The sequence below is a fragment of the Panthera tigris genome, chromosome C2, assembly GCF_018350195.1.
Source record: "Panthera tigris isolate Pti1 chromosome C2, P.tigris_Pti1_mat1.1, whole genome shotgun sequence".
NCBI lineage: Eukaryota > Metazoa > Chordata > Mammalia > Carnivora > Felidae > Panthera > Panthera tigris.
In genome coordinates this window covers 41,419,840-41,438,140 of record NC_056668.1, presented here as the reverse complement: position 1 = coordinate 41,438,140, position 18,301 = coordinate 41,419,840, and the positions used below count along the sequence as shown (strand labels likewise).

The following is an 18,301-nucleotide window of genomic DNA, read 5'->3' as shown; positions in this document are numbered from 1 at the left end:
AAACATGGCATAAAATTTAATATAACTTCCCTTCTCTCCTTACCACCGTTTCCAACATCCAAGTAAGTTTTTAGTAGGCACACCTTGTCCATGGACTCATATACCTTTCCACTTCCAGCAGTGATAGTCACCAAGAAACTCTTAGTGTAAGACTCTCTGGGAAAGATTCTGTTACGAATCATCAACTCTACTGAAGGCTCAGAAGTCAAATGATGCATTATAGAAGGATTTCTGTAATAATATAGGAAATAAAGTTTGTCACAAAACTAACTCGACTCAGGATGACTCTGGAAAACATCATCCCTATAGGAATGATAGAATAATGTTATTTTCCCATAGGACTTTCTAGGCATAACTCTGTACATTGACCTAGAGAAGTCACTCAGAAACCTGAAGTCTTGGTGTCATTCACAAACTCAGATTGTGATGGGCTCCTAGTGTGTTTGGAGGAGGATGTTTTTGAAGTTGAGGTGGCAGAAAGACATGAAATTTTGCTGAGAAGAAAATTTTAAGCTTTTAGTATTATGACTAACATCTGCAGAAACCTACATAATGAATAGAAAAAAAAACCTAGAATATTCTCTAAAAATCGTGTATCTATTGAAATGGACATTTATTATTTTAGAAAATGTATAGTCATGTACTTAATAGATATTATTGAATTCCCAGTACCAACCCGCTACTGGTAATACAAGAGAAGCATGGCATCGAATCTCACAGGGCTTAGGATTATCGGAGAAATAGATACTTAAAAAGAGAAAAAACACAAGTGAGTTAAAACCGTGATGGCACTCTGTATAAAAAATAATGGTGTGGGCCTTTACAGGATGTTGCCAGAGAATGCCTCAATCAATACAAGTTGCAGAAGAGGGAGGAAGGGATGAAACTGAGAATCTAACATAAGGAGAACAGCATGTGCTACTGTCTTCATACCTGAAATGCCTTGGCCTTCTGAAGGAACTTGACGCTGGCCACTGAGGCTAGAGCGTTGTTTAAGTGGAAGTGGCACAGAGATTGGAAGCTTGCAATGCCCCTCTCTTCACACTTTTCGCCCTCCCTCCACAAAGCAGCCATGTAAATCAAATCACGCTGCTTCTCTGCTTTAAATGCCTTAATGGATTCCTCATGTTTTTCAAAAAAATTCCAAAGTCCTCACATGGCCTGGGTAGCCTCAAGTGCTCTGGCTTCTGTTTGCTTTCTCAGACTCATGACAGACTCTTCCTTCCCCTACTGCTCTTCAGTTATGTTGTCCTTCTGCCACTTTCTAGAACCCTCCAAACTCATTTGCAGTTGCTTTTTCCTATGCCAAGAATACTTTTTTTTAGGAGTGTGTGTGTGTGTGTGTGTGTGTGCGCGCGCGGAGGGGGTAGGGCTCTTTAGACAGCCGGCTCTTTTTCTTTCTTTAGGTCTTAGCTCAAATGTCTCTCCACAGAGGGTTCTTGCCCAATCACCCTTTTACTATCTATCACAACTATCTATTTATTTCCTTCCTATAATCTGTGCTTGTCTGTTGTCTATTGTACATCCTCTGTAATTTAAGCTCTGGCAAGGTAGGGACCATTTTTGCCTTCTCCACCATTCTCCAGAGTCTACACATGTCTAGCACATAGTATACTAGCATACAATAAACAGTTGTTGAAATATGAAGAAAGTAACCTTTGAATAAAAGAAATGACATCGGAAAAGCAGGGCTATTTAAGTTGTCAACAAGAGTCTAGATTTTTTTCCAGTTCAAAATTGGCTATAAAAAAGTGACTGAAATTAAATCACATATTTTTTTAAGTTTATTGATTAATTTTGAGAGAGGGAGAGAGAGAGAGAGAGAGACGGCACGAGCAGGAGAGAGATAGAGAGAGACAGGAGACACAGAATTCCAAGCAGACTCCACAGTGTCAGTGCAGAGCCCAATGCGGGGCTCGAACTCACAAACCATGAGATCATGACCTGAGCCAAAAGCAAGAGTCACTTACTGAGCCACGTAGGCACCCCAAATTCCATGTATTTTGATAAGAAAATTCAGAAGGCTATGTGCAAAGATGAATGAAAGATGAATGAATGAAAGAATGAAAGCAGGGCGACAAGTCAGGAGACCACTGCAGTGTCTCAGCCAGAGGGGTAAACAGTCATAGCAGACGGGGTTTGCAGTGGAAAGGGAGAGGGACGGATCATGCTGATCCAGTGACCTTCTAGATCAAAATGTGGAGGGCAAGAAAGAGATGCGAAGAATTAGTCTAATCCTGACTGGGCAAATGAATAGGTGCTGGTATATTAAACTAAATTAGGAAAGTGGTGGAAGGATGAGGCTACCAGGAGAAAATAAAAACATAAACTTTCAGAATATTAAGTCTGAGATGACTGTGAAACTTATTTGAGAAGTTTGGCTATGAAGGCTCGCAGACAAATAAGGAAGGAGTTGGCAGAGATGTGAGGCCGGCAGAGGTAATGTTGGTAAACAGCATTTCCTAAATTGCCTTTATGACAACAATCACCTGAAGTTTTTATCAAGCATCCAAATTCCACTCCCCTTTCCTAGACATTCTGGATCAGTAGTTGGGCGAGACCTGGATAGCTGAATGTTTAATTAGCTCCTCCCAGTGATTCTTCTTGCCAGGGAAATTTGAGAAACAATGTAATAGAACATATTTCTATAACAATGGTTCTGCCAACAAAAGGACCTGGATATGCAAGGGAGAAGGAGAGGGAGAAAGAGGGGAGAGCAAGGGACAGAAAGGAAGGATTTGCCTCTGACAAATAGAGGGACATCTCCTCTCTTCCTCTCTTGTAATTAGAGAAAGAGAGGGGGAGAAAAAGATAAGACGCATGGGTGCGGGCACCAGTAATTTTTTGTTTTGCTGCTGGAATTTCCCATTTGATGGCTTGCATTTTCTTGATGAAGTATGTGGCAAGGGCATCACCGAAAAATTATAGGGGGAAGGGAATGAGTTTAATCAGTTATGATAAAGGATGAAATAATCATTGTCAAAGTGGGAAAGCAAGTTTTCTAAAGGAAAAATAAATATTTTCTTGACATTGTTGCATGGCAACTTGTTTGTTACTAATAAATTTACAATGATGCAATCCACCCACTTGTGTGTTTTAATGGCAATAAGTAAACCTATAAACATAATTTCTAAGACTTTTATATTTAAGTGAATCAAGATGTATGACACTTATTAGAAAAATATTTTCACGAAAATTACATGTTTTCTGACAAAATACACAGAATTTATTCAAGTATTAAAGAATATATATTAGGAGAGGGGCACCTGAGTGGCTAAGTTAGTCAAGCAAAGCCTGATTGGGATTCTCTCTCCTTCTTTCTCTCTGCCCCTCCCCTGCTCACGCTTGCTCTCTCTTTCTCAAAATACATAAACATTTACAAAAGAATATATATTAGGAGAAATAATATTAAATTTCAATAAGAATGGAAAAATGAACTTAAGAAGTATGTTAAAATTTGGATATCCTGACATACTACAATATGACATTAACACCATTTTTCCATGCAGAAGTGGAGTTAAATATCCCTTGATCCTATTAGATGGGTCTGTTTTTATATTGATAATACCATCCTATGGAAATGGTTTGAATATGATATGGAAATAATTAAAAAATGTGGAGTTTTTTTTCCTCTAGGATTGATATTGAGTAAGGATAAAAAGAAATGGCTTCAGGGTACAAAACAAGGACCCTATGGCTCAGGGAAGGATGGGTTTGTTATACTGTTGGTTGTCAAACTGTCAGTTGGATATCCAAAAGAGTCTGTACAGTTTCTCTCTGTGAAGATTGGGATAGAGATTCATTCTTACAGGATAAATTATGAGTAGTTTTTCCTACAAGAATATGTCAAGTTCAATCTAGTGACCCCTAAATGCTATTTTCAACAAATAATCTATAAATTTTAGATACTGATATTAAGACTTTGGTTCAGATTCCCCTTATTCATTTTATCCAAATATAGTGCAAAAGCTGGATCATGTACATTCAAAAGAATTGTTCCTTTTAATGTCAAAAAAATCACATGCACGATTATAAAGTGCAACAGCAAATGCTCTATCAGTTTGAGAGTCATAACTCTTGGTGATTATCAATAAAGACAGCAAAAAAGAAAGAAATTCCTACCAGTAAGGCAGTATTTTATATCTCTTACACATGAGTCACAGTAAATCATCACTATGTAGCATTTATACGTGTCACTTAATACTGTGGATTTCTAGGCACACGAAGTGTAGTCCTTTTACTAAAACCATATAACCGTCCTATAAGAGCACATATCATTAGAATGTAAAAGAATTGTTCTTCTCTTATATGTACAATGAGAATATAAATCATTAAACATGACAGTTAGCTTTGCCTTTAGTTTCACTAGGAAGTACTAAATATATTAACACTTCTTTGTTCTCGTGGCCCCGGCAAAATTCATCTCTTCTTCCCCATTTCTTTAATTGCACTTTTTTAGATACATTTTCACTTCCATTTCCCAACATCATGAGGAGAACTGAGTGATTCTTAACTAGGCGGGAGATGCATAAAACCTAATGGATGTCATGCATTCTGGGTTGCATTATGGCTATCATGTACTGACATTTGTGTTGCAGTCTGGGGACACCAACACTTTCATTCTCAGTTTTCTTCTCTACGATGTCTAACAAAGCTGTTGGCACATGATATGGGTTAAACAAACTTTGTTTAATTACACGGTGGGAGAAACTGCATTCTGCTAGCCGGTGCAATATTTTAGAAGCATTTTTATTTTTGAAGCTTTATTTTAAATGAGGAATGAATCAGGACTTCACTAGGATTTACCACCACTCATTTTTTTTTACTTTAAAAGAATTTTGTTTAAACAGTAAAGAGTGAAAAGGAGCTATGTGTCTGGGGTTCCTATTTTCCAAAGACTTAAACACAAGCCTGAATGTAGACTAATTCCTAGTCAAGATGGACGTTAGAAATATCTCTGAATCTTATCATCATGGATAATTCCTCTTGGAAGATCTTTTTTTTAAAGAAAGAAAAAAAAAAAGACACTTTTCTCCATTACTCGGGAATACAAGTTTCAAAGAATGCAATGAGGGAGGTGGGAGGAAAAAAAAATTAATACCCTGGAGATAGAAAATACATCAATTTCAGAGTGAGTGCAGAATGTAAAATCTAAGTGTCACCTTGCTGCTGCACTGGTGATGATCTTCAGGCTGCCCGGGTTCCGGATAAGCTTGTCCAGAATGCTGACAATCTGCTCAAACTTGGGTCTGTTGTTTCTGTCTTTCTGCCAGCAGTCCAGCATCAGCTGGTACAATGCAGCTGGGCAGTCCATGGGGGGCGGCAGCCGATAGCCTTCATCCACAGCTTTGATCACCTGTGTGAGAAGCAGTTTCCAGGGACTTAAGAGCTGAGACTCCTTTTATTTTCCATGGGCAGGGCACACCAAGATGAATATTTTAAAGTTAAGTGAGAAAGTTCCCATTTTAAGTTGCTGGAAAGGATAACAGCTTATCAAATAAGTAAGAGATTATTCATAACTGGAAATGTTATACACAGGAAGATCGACAGAGAAAGTGAATTTAGGAAAGAAGCATTTGTAAAGATACTTTGCAGAATAAAATCAAAAGAAACATTCTATAGGAAACATTCTATAGGAAACTCAGAGTTACAAAGAAACTATTACTTGGTAATACAGAGGTATGTGGAATATTGTTCATGTATGAATGAGTGCAGAGAAAGTCTACAGATTTCAGTTGGACTTAATTCAAATGGTACCTTTCAAGTCATAGTAAATTCCTTAGGTAAAATCCTATGTGCTGAACCATGAAGTAACTATTAATTCATTTGTACTTTTAAATCACCCAAAACAGTGATTTTTCAAACTTACTGTGAGGACTTATTAATACAAAGATGGCTCTCCTCTGGTTTGTCAGTCTCGAGGAAGGCCTGAGAATTTGCATTACTACAAATTCCCAGGCCACGCTAGAGGTGGTAGTCCAGAGATCTCACTTTGAGATCCTCTAATATAGAGAAGATTGGGAAAACAGAGATGTGGAAGAGTCCGATTTTCCCAGCACTGTCACAGAAAGCAGCTTGACTAGAGAAGTACAGAAAGGTTTTTATATCCAAATACAGTAAAAGCAGTTTTGTATGTAGTGAGTAGGAAATGACTAAAAGCATCTCAGCTTTCCATCTTATGAATCTTTAAGATCCAGCTCATAGTCTCCGGCTAAGCATAAAGAAAAATCTCTGAGTGCTGATCCCATGTCAATAGCATCCTTTTACGAAGCATTTGCAAAGCATCACTTACAAAAACACAAATCCTTTTGAAAAATCACATCACAGTTGCCACAGAAAGTTAAAGATCATTTTTCCATCCAGACACTTCAGGGTGTGTAACTAAATTCGTGTGCAAGTTTAATACATGAAGAGAAACAACATACTGCAGATTGGCTGTTTTGTCTGACTTTGGGAAATACTATGTTTAAGGAAACAAAATGTTGGCACAGATCATTAATTAAACCTACTGAAGAGTGGCAGTAATGTGGTTTATTAATATTACATAGAAGCACTTCTGTAGCAAAAAAACTTCAAACAGTCCCCTATACGTATTGGTTATCTTTGCGGTCACTCATTTCCTTACATTCTTGCGACAAATGTCTTCATTTTCTCTCATTTCTAAACCCCTGCTTAAGGGAAACATGTAAAGTTGTAAAAGCAACTCAATTAATATCCTTGCAAGACCTGGAAACTATTTCATTTCTTCTAAGTATTCTGTTTCAATGTCACAAACTGGGAGCCACCTGGTTTCATTATGCTCCACTTCCTTGCACAGCTTGATCTCTTAATCTGAACCCATAATTCATTGACTACAAATACTTACATCCTGATTGGACATCTCCCAGTATGGTCTCTCTCCATAGGACATCACCTCCCAGAGAACAATCCCGTAACTCCACACATCGCTGGCTGACGTGAACTTGCGGTAAGCTATAGCTTCTGGTGATGTCCATCGGATCGGGATCTTGCCTCCCTTTTAATATAAAATCATGTACACGCACGATCAATGCATAAACTAGCGAACATATAATATAAAACCCGACTGAAGTTGAGTGCTTCTCTTCTGAAGTGGAATATGAGTTTCTGCTGAGATATCTTGATATTCTATTTAAAAATTTTTTTAAATGTTTATTTATTTTGGGGAAAGAGAGACAGAGCATGAGCAGAGGAGGAGCAGAGAGAGAGAGAGGGAGACACAGAATCTGAAACAGGCTCCAGGTTCTGAGCTGTCAGCACAGAACCGGATGCGGGCTCGAACTCAGGAACAGCAAGATCACGACCTAGGCCAAAGTCTGACATTCAACCAAGTGAGCCGCCCAGCTGTCCCTTGATATTCTATTTTAATATTAAGCAGAAATGAGTGGCATACCACGTACTGAGGTGTTTACTTCCAATCATCAAGGAAAGGCAAACATTTAAAAACTGCTCAACTACTGCTGGTTTATATCAACTATGGCACATTAATTACTCATGTGCAACACAGTGACCCAAAGTAGATGTGCTAAAGACTATCTTAGAATTGAATGAGGTATCCTGAGTCAACCTTTATTGATTTAGCATAGATTTATGCTTGACCAAGCAATCTTAGTTCAGAATACAAGTTAATATTTGTAAAGAACTTATACCATTCCTCGACACAAAAGTTCTCGTTGACATTTGTTTACTAAATACATTCAAAATAAAATTATACTTCTAAAAAACTCTCTTCGGTACCCAGTGCTTCATTGCATCATTAATGGCTGAAGTACCTTCCATGTCCTAGGTAGACACCATATGAACTAGATAGATATAATGACTACATTCCCAGAACTTATAGTCTGGAGGAGAATATTGCTTCTCTGAGTTATGGGAGGTATGAAGGTATGACTCCCATGGAATTTGCTCTCAGTTTAATAAATACGTTTAATAAAAATGTGTTGAGTAGCAACCATATGGGAAGTATTATGCTAGTCACTCCGGGTGAGACAAAAATAAATAACACACTAGCCCTTCTGTTGGGAAAATATCAGGCAAATAGGAATGATAATTAGTTGTTTTGAATAACGAAATGCAGAGAGAAATAAGTATCTAGTACTTTGTTTTCCAACTTTACTATGTATATGAATCATCTGGAGCTTGTGCCCATGGAAATTCTGATTCAGTAGTTGCAGAGTGTAGCCATGGTCTGCGTGTCTAAAAAGCTCCAGGTGATGCTGACCACGCCGGTCATGGACCTCGCAGTGAGTTAGGAACAGTAGCAGAGACAGCTGTGATGCAGAACAAGGGCCTGAGATGCTCACTAGAGAGACCGAGGAGGTCACATATGGATTGAGCCTTACAGGATGTACAAGTTTTTCGTACAAGTAGTAGCTTTGTCCTATATGTTGCCATACATAAAATTCTTGTACCCAAACTATAATTTGAAATCCTTTGCCTATGAAAAGCTAAATAGATCATAAAGCTGAAGATAATGAGCATGAGCCCCATGAGCCTGTACTCACTGCAGAGAGCAATGGTCTTGCTTAGACATTATCTTGGCAAATGTGCCAGGTAGGCATTCAACAAGTGCTCACTGACTTGAATTGAATTACCTTTCTCCCAAATACGTGCCATTCTGTTTTTTCTTGGGAAGCTTTTTTCCCTGTCTGCCTTCTGCACCTAGTAAACTTAGTTGAACATCCTGGTCAAATGTAAACTCATTGGTGGAACATTTGGAAATGTTCCAGGCCAAGTTGGTCACTCCATGTTCTGTGATCCTTCTACCTTTTAATTATCTCGTGTAGACTGGGATGTTCAGAGGAGTTATAGGCTTGCTTCCTTTATCTCTGCATTCCCGTAGTTTAAAACAGGAGTCCGACTTTCAAGCTCTCCTGTTTACAACCTTGTTTCCTGGAGGTGTGTGTGTATTTGTTGAGAGAGAGGACTATGTTATGGGCTTAGAGTGGTAGATTTTACTGAAGATATTTAATGATTTTGAGCATTTACAGCCTATTTTTAGAAAATAATACATTGAGCCTAGTTTTTCAGAAAATGTATAAATACTAAGAATGAACCTGTGAATAGCATAATCATAGCTTTAAAAAATCATACTATTTATTTATGTCTTCCTTCCAAGCATGCTATTTAACAATGCTGTTATTTCCATAATAATAGTAAATATAAGAATTACTGAACAAGTTTTTACAGTATCTACAAAATTATGAAAATATCTCTCAGGGTATTGCATGGATTAAAAATTTTAGAGTCTGAAGAATGCCTTAAAGATTTTCATTTGGCTCCATAGATAATATGCATCTTCTACCAACTGTTTCAATATTAGTATTGCGGGTACTCTACCAGCCTAAAACCTAAATTTATCACTGATAACTTAATAACCATTATTGTTTCTTAATATGAATATTACACTATTCCTTTGTAGGATGAGTAAATACAATCTTTAAACATAAAAATTAATGCATGGCTGAGACTCATACGCTGACTGAAAGTAAATGACCTATTTAACTGCGAGGTGAGTATGTCTATTTGTGAGTTTACTCCAAAGACATCTTAGCAAAACAAAATTAAAAAATCAAAAATAAAATGGCCATGTCTAACATTTAGAGCACTGGGAGAAAAGAAAATTTCAAGTGTTAGATCGACAGCAAATGAGAATAACATTTTAACAGGAATAAAAGTCATACCATTCATTGCATTCTGTTTGTGATATCTCAAAGTTCAACATTCTAGGCCTTGTGGCAGATGGCCAGTCTGTTGCATATTGCATATGTTTTTTCACAAATGGCAATGTGTTCTACATTGCCCCATGCAACTTGCAGTCCAGTATGGATAGGAGAGATTATCAAGTACTTGAGAGGGATATTTGATCTTCGTTCCCATTTTTTACACATTCTTTACACATGTTAGGTAATTTCACAACAAGCTCTCTCTACAGTAGCACTACTGATACTTTAGACCAAATTATTTGTTGTGGGGGCTGTCTTGTGCATTGAAAGATGTTTAGTAGCATCCCTGGCCTTTACCCACTAGATAACATTAGCATCCCTCCAATTGTGACAGCCAAAAATGCCTCTAGACAATGCCAAATATCCCCTAGGAGGAAAATTATCCTCACTTGAAAACTACTGGTTTAGATGGTATGTGACAAGCTTTAATTAGCAAGGGAAAATCATTCAGATGAGGTCCAGGATTTATCTGGGATTTTATATAGACTAAATAGAATTATCTTTTTCTTTTTTTTAACACCATTCCTGTACTTTCCATGGATATTTTTATTTATGTTCTTGTCAAGTAAGGGTCAAGTTCAACAGAGCTAATCTTCTTATACTTGGGTTTTGGTAAATATAACAGTATCTCTTTGAGATACTTCCCTCTGTTTTTAATTATTTTTATGTTTTTAATATTTTTGTTATTTTATTTTCTCCTTTCTTTTTACCTTTCTTCCATTCTTTTACTCAAAAATAGGATAACTTCCTATTGATAGTGAAACTTTTCTTTATTAAATGGAGGTATATATGACCAAAGAGTTTAGTAAAAAATAAGTTTTTACTTCAAGAGCAAACACTATCTGTGGCTACAAAAGCATAAATGTCATTGACATGGACACTGGATGCCAGTCCTTGAGGGCCCAATTCGGTTCTGAAACATGGATGAAAGAAGAACCCATACATTTTAATACAGTCTAACTTCCCGATAAGGCTGTCTGCCTTCAAGTTAAATATCTGTAGATCTGAGACTATCAAAATAAAATAAAATGAATCTATAAGAATTGACTAAATTTTTTACAAGTCGCCCACTGTAGAGTTTATTCATACTTTTTCTCTTGACTGATCACAAAAGTTCCTCTCCACACCCATCTACTCCCCACCTCAACAAATTCAAGCTCATATTGTTTGACATTTTTTTTTTCTTTTTCAGGTCCAGAAATTGCTTTCTCCATTACATATGTTGGGGTGTATTTTGAAATTTTAGATGCATTTCGAATAACTGCCAAACACATCCTGCAGTGGGCTATCCAAAAATATGGATTCAGTGAGACAAAAAGTCCTCTTTGCCATACTTCTTTCCTGCCACAGTAAAACTATTCCAGTACAACTGTCCTTAATGAGCTAAAACTCTGAAATCAGTTGACAATTTCAAGTTTGGTTGGTAAAATGCTACTGGGCATTCAGAGTACTGTAAAGCACAGCTTGTTACCATAAAGATAATTTATGACGATGTGTTCTTTTACAATATATAAATACATTGTAAAATGACCACATTTACTTAAGGTGCTCTCTATGTCTACATGTAAGCTTCCCAGATTTTTATGTATTTGAGAAAGGCCTGCAATTGCCTGGGGCAAGCTCAGAATCACAGTATGTGGAGTGTGTCTAAAGCCTCAATTGCAGAGGGAACTCTATAAAAGAATTAGAAGTTAATGCTTGTTTCCCATATTTAGAAGAACACACCTAGGGCCAGTTTCTCCCAGTGTGATGTCTCATCCTGTATAACTCAGTAACTGGTGGTGCAGGGGAATTTATAGTCATTGTTCCATTTGCATTTTTAAGTTGAGCAGAAATCAAGAGTCTTAGTTTCCAGCTTAATTTTAGCATACTGTTTAATTTTAGCCAAGTTTCTTAACTTCTCTGTTCAGCTATCTTGTCATTCATATCTTGTCATAGGATCGTGGGGGATATCTCTAACAGCTGTGCTGACCTATGAACAACTTTCTTAGGTCTACTCCTTCAACTTTCAAATTTCTGTCTTAAACCTACATGTGTATCAAGGATGCTGACATTTTCAATGTTAATTATTTTGGACTCTTAAAGATGATCCTAAGCTTTGGCTACTACATACCTATTGGGTGTCATATCTGGATTGAATTATATAGAATTCTTACAGAAAATTTAAAAGAGAAGAATAAAATGGTGCAAGTGAAGACACTAGGAATTTTCTGGAAAGAGGAATTACATAATTGCTACACTCAAATCCAGGATTAGTTGAAGGAGTCCAAAACCTTGTTCACTTTGTCCAGAAATAGCAGTTAGAGTAAACCTATTCTCAAAAGATCCTGCAATTCAGTTCTCTAAGCTTAATGAATTTAGACAGTTCAAATGAGACATTTGGCTAAGAGCCTGAATTTTTCAGGCGCTCAACTAAAGTCAGCTCTTTCACTATGGGTTAGGGGGCTTCAAGTCTTGATTTCTAAGAAAAGGAGTATAATTGCTGAACTCTCTGGACATTAAGGCATAATATCTCATATCTGCCCCAATTTTTCTTTAATTATATACACAAATCTCTCCCTGATGATTTAGTAAATGCTTTGCGGATCCACAGTTCACATTGCCTGCTGGTGAGCTCTGTCAGGTCATACTTAGAGTGACAAAGGACTTTGGAGAGTTTATCTTAGTAAACCCTAAGTAATTGAGTGTTTAACCTGGAGGCAAATATTGGCTTCTCAGGTTAAAAGTGGAACCATAGAGATAAATCATTTGACTCTAGGATTTAGCATCTATGTATTGTCAGGGCCTAAACTTCACTCACTGTAGACAACACTAGACAACAAGGTGAAGGGCAAGCCGGGAAGACTCCCAGGGGAAGCATCTGTTCTAATCCCCAGTAGTTCAAATCTAAAAGCCATTGAGAGAATTGTTTCAGCAGATGTTGATTGCCACAAGAGATCAGAGACAGATGATCTCTTAGGTAGCAAAGCCTATCCCTTGAACTTTTGAAATGTTTCAACATTATGTGAAATGTTTAAGAACTTCTTAAAAAATAGGAAAATCTTCACCTTGAAATCTAAGTTACTCTATGGCTACCCAGGTAATGCAATACAAATAAGTAATTTTTCTGTTATTTTCAAATTAGTTCCTCTGATATATAATGTCTGTCTTCAACAAAAACAATGCCAAAATTTATGGATAAGGTTAAAAATGTTTCAGAGTTCACTGAGGTTTTAAATGCTAAACTTTGTGGTTTATACATACTCAACCCTAATTTTGTTTAAAGAAATTCATTTAAGAGTGTGTGTTTTTAGCACTCGGAATACAATTTTCCAAAGAGGCAATGCTATAAGTAAATAAGTCAGAAAGATCTATTCAGTGTACAAGAATATTATATAATTGCAATAAAAATAATAGAAATATTAGATTCATTCTAGTAATTAACCAAAAAAGTGCAAAACTTGAGTAAGTTTAATACTGATGATTGAAAAATAAGGAAAGATGAAATGATAGGTTGAGAACCTCATAATATCCAGAGAACCTCATAATATCCAAAAGACAATTCTGACTATACATCAAGGCAATGATTCCCTTAAAGGTCTATGTTTAGTAAATACCTGCCTGAAATATAGGGGGATTCCAGAGCAGTGGTCAGCAAATGAAAAAGAAAAACAAAATCACAGGAGTGTATTTTAACCCTGACATATAGAATTATCATTGAAAAGGGGTGATAGGGCAGAAATGAGTCAAATTATTAGTCATTCCAGACATCAAGAAGTAAGACTGACTTAGGACATCAAGACTGCTGTACTTCCTGTCCCCCCCCCCCAAAAAAAAAGAAGAAAAAAAAAGAAAAGAAAAAGAAAAGAAAAAAAAAGACCGCTGTATTTTCCAATGCCAAAGGAATCTGGGGCTGGTCAATGGCTTTGGGGAACCTGGGAAAAGCTTCAGGCAATGTGTCATCACATATTTTAAAATGTGGAATATTCACAGTGAACTGGAAATAATTTCAGAAAGTGAGTTTTACTAAGCTTCCAGGGCTCACCAACATTACAAACTAGACCAGTCACTATTAGCCTGATGTTTAGTCTGAGTTAAATCATTAATCTGACTACTTAATTTGTCTTCTTGCAAAGTGAGCCTGTTGGGCTTAGAACAATGACTAAAATTAATTTATTAAATTGAAAACATAGTTAAAACAAAGTAAATCTGGTTAATTAACCTTGATATTTATATTATTTGTTCCTTCACTCTCTCCAATTCACTGCTCTAATGTCATTTTCTCAGAGAAACTCTCCTGATCTTTCTTTTTTTGCTGTTGGTTTTTGTTGTTGTTGTTGTTGTTGTTATTTTTGTTTTTTTGATCTTTCTAACTAAAATAACACACTCGGCCACTACCCACATTCTCTATTTTACTACTATGCCTTGCTGTAACTTTACTTGTTTGTTTATTACCTGAATTCCCACACTAGAATGTAAACTCATGAGGTCATAGCTTTGTTTTATTTACTGCTGGGTCCTTTTGCCCTAGAACAGTATCTGGTATATGGTAGGCACTCAAATATGGGATGAATGAATGAATGAATGAATGATGCATTTTAGAGAAAATTGTTACTGCTAGAGATGGTGTGTAATATATTACATACAACCTTCTCACTACTATGTTCCACTCCAAAATTATAGCTATGATTTTTCTCCACATAAATCTAGATAAATTGTTTTCATGTGTTAAAATATTTGTGGTATCTAAGTCTCTGAATTGAGTGACTAGAAAGTACCAGATCTCTCATTAAATTTTGATACAACATTGACAATTGAGATTACTAAATTTTCTAGCCTTTCCTGATTTTTGAATATGTGGCTTTATTTTGTGAAGCTACACGAGGCATGTTCATACTGATTCTCAGAGAGTAGGGAATAAAGTCATGACTGACATTATTTATTTTGGTTCAAAGCTTAAAACACATTACTATATGAAGGCCACTGATTAGATATTTATGTATTTTTTTCATTCTTAGCTGAATGACATATGACATATACTACTTATCAAAAGAATATAATTTTCTTTCTGCATCACACTGGTTTTTGGTATGAATAGTTTTTAGTCCTTGACTACAGAATCAAGGTTCATATTTTCTATTATTTATGTCCTTAGAATGGAGGTATCCTGAACAGGAGCATTTAACTACTTAGCTTTTAACTACTTGCATTAGTCACTTAAAAAAAATTCTTATCTTACAAATGAAATTAGGTAAAATAAAGCTATCACAGAATACATTGGATATCAAGTAGGCAAAATTACACAGGAAAAAAATCAAATAAGTTATTATGTAAAATAAGATTTCTTTCTTTTATTGCTTAACACACAATGCCTGTGACAACTTTTTATTTGGTTTTATCTTCCAAAAATTAAATAGTTGCTAATGGGCTATAGGGCAATGTAACAAAAGGCAGAAGCTTATTATCCAATATAAAAATCTAACTGCTTAGGACTCAGTATGCATTTTCAGGACAGAAATAAAAAGAAAAAAAATGAAAAGTAAAGGTTATAACCAAAACCAAATCATCTGGCTTTCTCAAATTTCTCAAATCTGTTTAGGTAATTATATCATTAAAATGAAATTGGGGGCTCAAGAATTGGAATTCACTTTATATAATATACCATATAAATTAGATAAAAGCCTATAATTTCTCTAACTTGATCCTGTTAAACAGCAAATTGAGCACCATTATGGCAGAATTTTGGACCCCATCTATTTGAACATACGAATATAGGAATATTCATATACAGATGTGTGCATGCACATAAAAAATGGTAACCATTCAAAATGAAATTTCATAAGGAAAAAGACTAGAAAATTATTTAGTGGTAAACAGTTCTCACCCATAATTCCATGGTTCTGTTAAAATGAAATAAAGTAAGCTGGTAATTCAGTGCAAAAAAATATAGGAAATGTGCCATAATTGTGCTTTGAATTCATATGATGGGAAACCAAAGAGAGGGAATTCATTTCTTGTGTTTTTCTCAACAACGAAAACTCTCTAACAGTATAAATCTGCAGAGCTAAATGCTCCATCCCAAATGAAATACAAGGCCTTTCAAGATGATTTGCAACCCTTGGTATGCAGCTGCTTTTATGCTTTCAAGGCCTTTCTTCAAAACATGCTATAATATCATACAATACAATATGCCAAGGTGTTATATCATTTAATAAATACTAAGACATTTAGTTTTTAGAGTGTTTTTTCCTGACATAGTATCTATAACGTGGTTCTCGAAGTGTCATCCAAGCATTTCTAGGTGCCCCCCAAGAGCTTTTCAAAGGGTCTGCAAGACTGAACTATTTTCATAATAACACTAAAATACTATACCTTTTTCACTCTCAAATCTCATGTGTATGGTGGAATTTTACAAAGGTTACAAAATGCATAATAATGTTGTATGACAGAAATTGTTAATGTTTGGAGTTTTTGCATAACTTAGTAGTGAGAAATGAGGAGAAATAACCATAAGTGAGCATTGAAAAAACTTCTGCTTTCCTACTCAATACCCTTATAAAAAGGGAAGACATAAAAAAAAAGTGTGTATTATGATCTTATCTGACCCTCTCCTCCCAAGGAATTCTGTTGGGACAGAAGGAAGGAAAACTTGTGATAGACTTAAGATAGTATCAGAAGCAGCATGGGAAAATGTGTGATAAATTGTTTCAAGTTTTAAGGCTAAGCATTTCCTCAACTCCTAGGTGGTTCCCTCCAGTTAAAAAAAAATAAATGCATAATTAGTGGACATAAATTCTGTTCCACTCTTCTACTTTGCCTGTGGACCACAAAGATGCTTTTAAAATGAGAGCAGCAGACATCTTATATTCATTCAGTGGCACTGAATCAAATGCCAGTGCAATTACCCTCTACCTAAAGGCAGTAACTTTTAGAAGGGCAATCTGGGAAAAGGCTTCGTGCACTGAGGAACTGAATACTAATTTTTGAATCCAAGCGACACTAGATGAAATGTGTTACGTGTGACTAAAGTAATGTGACTGCCTTTTTAAACCAGATTCACCAGAATGTGTTTATCCAAAAAGAACGCCTTGACACACTGTTTTCAATGATGAGCTTGTTTTTCTGAAGGAACCATAATCACGGGATGCTTAATCAAATAAAGAAAGTGGATGTCTACGCTGAAAAATACTGTTTTTGGTTAAAAAAAGAACCAGACTTTACTATACAACAATGTGCTGCTTTTCTTATTTACTAACTCTAAGCTTATTGAGACCAGAGATTTTTATCTCAGGCAAGTATGTTTCCTCAAATACCACATGCTTCAATAATTTGGAATGATGCTGTTGTTCACAATCTAATTTTAAAGATAATTTCAAAGGAGGAATTCCCAAAACGTTTTGTGTAATAGCAGTGTTCCCACAGTAATACAAATTCCCAAGAATGAGTATGGCAACACTTATTTAATTGTTTCAGTGTTTGTTTAAAAAACAAAATAGTAGTCCTATTACTTTAAACCATACCTCATATTTGGGGGTAAATTATAAAATCATTGTACCAAACAAGGATTATTACAAGAGATTAAATTAAAGATTTCTAAATTATTCTAGAAGAGTAGATGCAAATTATAGCTTTCTCAGAAGAAGTCAGGACCATCATAGATATTTTGAGTTCTGGGAAAATATAAGGATGAATATTAAATAAATTAAATGAATATCAAATTCTAAACAGCTATTTATTGGTAGTTAATGAGCCCATTTAGTTGATTTTTAAGAATCTTCTGAGAATAAAAAATGCAAAGGTCCTTTTGCACTTTTATTTCACAAATGATAAGGAAGAATTTTGACACAGTAATACCTTTTTTTCCTACTAGTGTCAATAAATGATCTTCTGTACCCCTTGGACCTGACAAAGTAACAATCAGTACAAATGAAGCTCTGAAAGTTAACCCAATATATTCTCCAGACAGCAGATGATCCAGATTTGGATGAATCTTCCCAGTTCCTACAAGAACAATCATTCCTTAGAGTGTCCTAGAAATCATGACTAATACTGAAAACAAGAATGTTCTAGTTTAAAAATGGGATATGGCACTGAGATTAAAACCTGACTGAATGACCAGAAATCTAATATTTCAAATAAAGGCTTTTTAATCAAATATTTTTACTAAAACCGGAAATATTTCTTGTATCGGGTGATTGTTGTAACAACAAGGACAATACCAGCAAGAACGATACCTTCCACGGAATGTATTAAAAGCTCATATAGTAGCAGAAGGTTACGAAGGATATCTTTAGTAGCAGTGAGTAGAATAAAAAAAAATCCTCAAAATTATAAATATATTATCATATTTGCATATGCTGTCTCCTGAGAACTTATAATCATAATTTATTGTCATAAAAATGATGCTTTGTTGTAGAATGCTGGCTGACTAATTTTTCTTGAAATCAGAGAAGGAACAAAGGAAAACTAAAAAAAGCACTTGATAGTGCTGATGCATATTTACCCATGTTTTGTAATTTTTTTCTTTTTTCAGAACTTTGTTTTCAGAGTCACTGTCATAAATTTAATTTAACTAGCTG

General features: G+C 35.6%; 1 protein-coding gene across 3 annotated transcripts in view; it reads right to left on the bottom strand.

The window, feature by feature from the left end:
* Nucleotides 1-18,301, bottom strand: part of EPHA3 (EPH receptor A3) — a 344,884-nt gene that overhangs the window by 17,193 nt on the left and 309,390 nt on the right. For all 3 annotated transcript variants that reach the window (XM_042956715.1, XM_042956713.1, XM_042956714.1), the window contains 2 exons: nt 6,866-7,015; nt 5,163-5,356 (listed from right to left, as the gene is read on the bottom strand). In XM_042956715.1, the coding sequence (XP_042812649.1) occupies nt 5,163-5,356; nt 6,866-7,015 (344 nt within the window). The remainder of the gene's footprint in view (nt 1-5,162; nt 5,357-6,865; nt 7,016-18,301) is intronic.